The sequence below is a fragment of the Nuphar pumila genome, chromosome 2 (assembly GCF_984573655.1).
Source record: "Nuphar pumila chromosome 2, dmNupPumi1.hap1.1, whole genome shotgun sequence".
Lineage (NCBI taxonomy): Eukaryota > Viridiplantae > Streptophyta > Magnoliopsida > Nymphaeales > Nymphaeaceae > Nuphar > Nuphar pumila.
The window spans coordinates 89,513,960-89,520,575 of record NC_143250.1 but is presented as its reverse complement, the minus strand read 5'-3'; the positions used below and the strand labels follow the sequence as shown (position 1 = coordinate 89,520,575).

Here is a 6,616-nt window from a genome sequence, read left to right as displayed (position 1 = left end):
GCCAGATCAAAAATCGTCTCCTTCTATTCTGTTTTCCTTTTCTGATTTTACCGCATCTTCTTTTGTAACCTATAAATATTGTACCTCTACCTGGCGGGTAATAAAGGTGGAAGCTGACCTCTACCTAGCGGCAATCGACGAGAAGATCGTCACCAAGATAGGGACCAGGAAAGACGTGAGCAGCCTTATTCCTCCTAAGTACAAGATCGTAGTTTCAGGGACTGAATACGCCATCTGGGAGAAAATGTAGGATGTAGGGATTAACTATGTAATAACTTCATTCTTCTCCGATTGTTGTCACAAATAAATTGTTCCATGAAATAATTAAAAAGGGTATCCTTAATTACGCACACTTTCACATTGCCTAGAATATTACTTGCACTTGGACAGTGGACGACACCCTCCCCTTCCTTTTGGCTTATTCTAGTTTCTCAATGTCCTAGCTCCACGCGGGATGCCATGGTGGGGTTTGGCCTAGCTAGCCTTGATGTTCGAATCCTGCAGGCATAATGTTCTCTTGCATACACACACCAACGCCCTGCATAGGCCTTGGTATGCTGACAACGGGGAAGTCCAAGATCATCTGAAAAATCTCATCAAACATAAATGGTAGATTTGCAAATAGAAAAATAAACTAAATTTTTTTCTCAACAGTTTGTCAATAAAATTATACTACTTATCAATATAAAATCATATCACAACACCTTCTTTTAAATATTAATATCCCAAAATTATCTGATAGCAGTGGGCAAGTCCGGGCCTGTTTATAGCTTGCCCCATCCGGTGGCCCGGCCTGGAGATAACCCAATTTGTTTACTAACGGGCTGGGTTTTCGCTTGGTTCTTAACGGGCTCGGGTTTGAAGAGAAGCCCATGGCCCGCCCCAATGGACCAATGTGAAGTGGGCCGAGTCTAGTTTACTCAGGCCCAAATCCATTTGTATATATATATATATATATATATACACGTATGTGTGTGTGAGAGAGAGAACTAATATTAGGCCCTCTTTTCTCATTTTGCCCTGTTAGGCCATTAGATGTGTTTAGCGTGCTTGATTTAGTGGGAATAGACTCTTGGAACATGTTTTTTTGATGAAAAAAAATATATTTTTATGAGCCAAAAAAAATAATGCCTTCATGAAGTGTCCAAATCCCATACTCCAAAAAGTCGGTGCTTATTCTTCGAGCATTATACTCCTTGATTGTTTGGAAAACCATATTCCTGACCCTCTCGAGCATCTTCTCAACTTGGCAGCAGATCGGGTCAATTAAACCATGCCCCAGTTATCAAATGGGTAGTCGGATCTTCGACTTAAGATGTTCTAGGTTTGGTCTGCCTGTGTGGTCTCAAGCTTACCAAACCTAATCTAGCTCGAGTAGCAAACTGGCTGAGTTGGAAAAGAAGCGAAAGATTGTCTCCATGGAGATTGATTCGTCCAGCCCATTCACCACTCCGGTTTAAAAAGGCCCGACTCATACGGAACACACTCTAAACCCATGCCGATAAGACCTCAACAAACCCTGAACCAGCCAGTACTAAGGACAAGGTTGGTTGGGCCCATCAGTTCCCAAAGTGCCTAAGATCGGGTCGGGTCCACTCCTTCGCTCCACGTGGCATTGCCAAATCATTCAGATGCAGATATTGTTGTGCGTTAGACTTTTCCTTATCTCACCCTAATGGTTAAAAGGCAGTATTTTTTTTTCCTTGTTTCTTTTTCAAAAACTTTTTTTAACCCGTCTCTTTGTAAGTAAGGACAACCCTTTATCTACGAGCACAATTACCTAACTCTAAGCTAAAAGTGGTGACATAGAAATAAATTTCTACCAAGGAAAAAACATAGAAGCTTCTTCAAATGCAATCTAAGGCAGTCATAACAATATTCATCGGTGAGACTTCATTCTCAATAATAGTTTTTTTTTTTTGGATAATCCAAGAGAAAAAAAAAAACCAATCACCTACCGCACATTGGCTGGCCTTCGGTTAGTAAAACCCTTGAGGTTTTCCCTGTTCACCCAGTTTGGTGTGACAAGGGACGCATAAAGCAACTTTTTGAGCTTATCACAAACGTGAAGAAAGACAACGGAATTCGAAAAAGATAGAAAGAGGAAAAAACACGACAAGATAGAAAAAGATAAATTTCTTTTTATTGGTCTGTGATTCTTGATTATCTGTAGCCCTTTCGGTAAAAGAAGCAGGAGATAATCCTAATGGCGTTCATGACACGCACACGCATTGGTCGCCCCCTCCCCTTATTTAAAGGGCAGGGGCCTTCTCTAGGCCATGCATCCCACAAGCCGCTACTGATTAATTACTAAGAGCAATCAGGCCTTAGACATGCAAACCCAGCGCTCACACAGCTTCAGCAGGATGAGCTCTTCCCAAGAGCGCTGCGAGGAGGAGGACAACCCCTTCTCAGTCTTCCAACGTCCCAGCTGCTTCCCACCAGGGACGGACCCCCAAATCATTAACGTCTTCGATTGCGTGGACAAAGATGGCAGCGGCATCATCGACGAGTCCGAGCTGCGGACCGCCCTCTCCAGGTGCAACCAGACCTTCAGCACCAGAACCGTCCGCTTCATCATGTGCACCTTCTCCAAAGACGGCACCAGAATCGGTGACCACTCTTTCTCATTCCCCGATCCACTCATTTTCTTTCTCACAATCCTGCCGTATGAATATGCCATTTTCAGCTTGCATGCTTGACCACTAAACTGTCATCTTTGGCTGTTTGACAGGTTCTGTCATATAGCAATTGATGGGATCTCTTGTCGTTTAATTTTCCACTCTTTAGCTTTCTTTTTGGCTAATACTTTTTATATTTAAACCAACTCGAGAGGCTGTTGAATTGTGTAGAACAGTTCTATCTGGACACTGCTAATCGGGTGCAAAGGTGTTCTGAACAAGTTTAGCTTTTGTCTCGGGCGTTCCGTTCTGCATTTTCTTTTTTCTTTTTTCTTTTTTTTTTTGCTTTTTTCAAATTTATGAACCAAGTGTTGCGGACACCGCTGCTTCTAGGGTAAGGGTGCAATGCAACACGGTGGGACACCTAGTGTATGCGCGGGATACCGCGTTCCAATATTCAAGGCACCCAAACAAAGTCACATTGTTGCAAATCATTTTTCTGAGTTCATTGCACCACAATGTCTAACAATGCATTCCCCAAAGTTCATTTTTTTTTCTTACTTCAAACGATAATATTCAACTTTCAGGGCCCAAGGATTTCGTTGATGTTTACAATTGTCTTAAGCGGTGGAAGGTACGTCAATAACCATGTGTAGTCCTTTTTTCTCTTTTTTCTTTCTCCAGCATAAAAATGAGAGAGAACATAAATATTTCTAGTAAGTTAAGTTACAAGATTTGCGTTTCTTTATGTTTTTGCAGGAGACCTTCGGAAAGACTGACAGGAACAGGGATGGGTTCATTGACACCAACGAGCTGAGATGTGCTCTGAACAATCTGGGTTTCCCAGTTTCTCCAAAAATCGTCTCTCTTATGATAGCTTCATACAGTCGCGAAAAATGCAACTCGGGCATCGGCTATGACAAATTCGTTGAGTGCGTACTCCTACACCTTTATATGGCTTAGCTTAAAGAAGATGCACTTGTTTCTTGTTATCCAAAGTCACATTATTTATCAAAAATATAGATGGGCAAGGTAATTGATGGGGGATTATGTTGTTCTGCAGGTGCTGCCTCATTGTTCAGGTATGAGGATCCTAACACAATTAGTTTGCGTATATGAGAACTCTGTGAGTGGGGGGTGCATTCTGTTGATGTGGGGCCCATGGAATGTTGTCCTGTGATTGGGTTGTGTCACATAAGCAGGCAATTATGTGATCTTTGTACCCCCCAACTCCTTTCGATCGGGTGTTTTCAACATAAAAGTATGGTTTTTTTTATTGCTAATTTTTTACACAAGGTGAACCATTCAGTTTTGTACTCCTTAAAAACCAGCTTATTCAACACAAATTGGATGTTTTTGACTAAACAAACAGTATAAAATCGTATCCGTAGGGCTTGATCCACAAGAAAAATCAACAAAATGTGAAGGAACTAGTGGAATCTACTAGGGAATGGTACCCATGAGCATAGTCAATGTTTTCTCGAACATGTGTGTGTCAACTGCACTTATCAGATTAAAATAACCAAAATACTCTTAAAATAATAATATATTTGAAAATACATGATCATGTTTTAAGATAAAAAAAAAGGTTACTTTCCGTTTATAAAATTTAAATTTGTAAAGTACACTTCTATTTTTATTTTTTTTAAAGTATCTTGACATTTTGTTTCCCTTCAAAGTATATGACGGGAGGGCATGAGCTGTGTCCAAGTTGACAGACCAACCCCATCTCTAAACTATAGGCTTGGGTCTTAAGTCATGGCCTGTTAAGGCACGGACACATATTCAACCTGATAAGAGCCAGATCGGACATGGCTGGTCAGTCCTTAATCCATCAGTCTACAATGGGCCTGATTCAAGCCTGTCTGACAAGCCGGGTTAACCCGTCAGACTCTCTATTAGACCAACAACACTCCATTTTTCACAATCAATGTCAAGTCAAGTTTCCAATCAAGCATTGGACATTTTTTCTGCTTCTCATTTGCAAAGATGATAAACACAATTTGGTTTTTTCCACCGATGCAGGGTCTGACTAACAAGTTCAAGGAACAGGAGGCTTCCGGCTATGGCACGGCCACCTTCACCTACGAACTCTTCCTGCAATCTGCCGTGATGTTCACTGCTGCATGAGACTTTTCAGATTATGCTGTTAGAGTGTTTATGTTAGTGTGTTTAATATGGTGCCCTCCCTCTATAAAAAAAAAAATAAGGCTTATACGCCAGTGTCCTTAGACGTGGGCATCAACTCGTGGTGTTTGTCCTAGATACTTCGTTTTCTACCTCTGTTAAATAATAATACTTTATATGCATCTATTCCTGCAGTTAAGTTTGTGAGAATCCAAATTGTAAGCATGCTTTCACTGGCCAAAGTGCACTCACTTTTTCACAAAACAATTGGGGGCAAATACATGGAAGATCATGATTTTATTATTCAATCTTCACGATGACACCCCGATCACTTACCCTTGCACCAAGTAATGGCAAATGCCTTGAGACCTAAGACCCAGAGGTACAAACCATGAATACTTTGTCGGGTCTTATTGGGCTGGATTCAGACTCAGTCGGGTCAGCCCCTTTAAACCCGAGTAGTAAACAAGACGGATCAGGTCAAGTTCTATTGAGATGATCATTCATAGCTACTATACCCGAGCTAGATCCATTTACTGGTTGGGGTTGGGTTAAGGGACGAGATCAATTATCGGGCCGAGTACATTGCAAGGTGCTCGGTCCAATCACTGGATGCCACGCATCTTATCATTAGCGACGGCAGGTCCCAGGGAGCCCCTTTAATCATTCATTGCTACCCGGAGCTTGCATCCTTTGCACTGAGCCTAGTACCGGATCTACACTCCACGCTCAGATCCAATATTTGTTGGGCTTCAGCAGGGTGTGACAGCCCTAACCCGATCTATCTCTGGTTCAGTACCAACGACCAAGTTTTTATTAAAAGTAACATGTCCACCATGGTTTCGAAAATTTTCAAATAGGTCCTATATGTTAGTTACCTATAAGCAAACACTCCTATTTATACTAGCTTCGATTTCACGAGTTTCAGCATTTTTTGTTATTGATGTAGGCACGGGTTTCAGTCAGATATCCGACCTGAACCTGTTTGATTGGGTTTGGTATGAAATTTTAAATCTCATTACAGATTTGGGTCGTATTCAATTTTAAATAGCAAAGTCTGATCGTGTTTGGAGTCAGATTCATAGTGACAAAACTTTAAAACGGCAATTTCTCGACAGTGAATTTCTCAGGAGATTTTCAACTTTTTGAATATTTCTCAAGTTTTTTTCAGCAAAATCTTGAGAAAAAATTAAATAAATTCTCAAAAAAATCTAAAAAAAATCAAATAAAATAAACTAATTTAATTTTACATGCTAGGCGATTTACATATATAAAAATATTTCTACCAAACCATAAACAATTCTAGTTCATTCATTCAATAAATAAATTATTTGAGACTAATTTAAATTAAATCAATAAGCATTTAAATTAAAAGTGTTCCAAGAATCAATAATTGGTTCTCATGGTACCACCGCAGCATCCCGCAACTGCTCTAGCTCAATCATTTTATATGTGTATGATATAAAATATAAGGTTCAAACTGCAATGAGTCTCAGTAGAAAAACACATCAGCAGTGCATGTATACACAACACTAAACATACAAATGCATGCAATCAATAATCATAATCATCCAACTGAATAACAAAAATAGTTAAGTTCAGAGAAACATGGTACCAAAACATGTCACAATTAAATATCAACATCCAAAACATAATTTCAGCATATATAATTATGAAAGTAACTTCATAAATATAAAGTGTACATACTCAAGTAATTCAGTAATTTTTTTGTTTGAAAGCTTTACCCGGTACACAAAGAGCAATTATAACTCAGTCCAGACCACTCAAGGATTATTATACTATTTATTTTAATTTAACCGAATGACTAACTAAGCTAGAATCTCATTGAGGGTGGTCTAACGCCGAGA

General features: G+C 39.8%; 1 protein-coding gene across 1 annotated transcript; it reads left to right on the top strand.

Annotated features, from left to right (window-relative positions):
• Positions 1 to 2,366: 2,366 nt before the first annotated feature.
• Positions 2,367 to 4,934, top strand: LOC149846025 (calcium-binding protein CBP-like). Its single transcript, XM_089990250.1, has 5 exons — positions 2,367 to 2,613; positions 3,209 to 3,255; positions 3,381 to 3,553; positions 3,685 to 3,703; positions 4,647 to 4,934. Exons 1-5 carry the CDS (start codon positions 2,367 to 2,369, stop codon positions 4,749 to 4,751), a joined length of 591 nt encoding a protein of 196 aa, XP_089846376.1. The 3' UTR covers positions 4,752 to 4,934.
• The last annotated feature ends 1,682 nt before the right edge of the window (positions 4,935 to 6,616 follow it).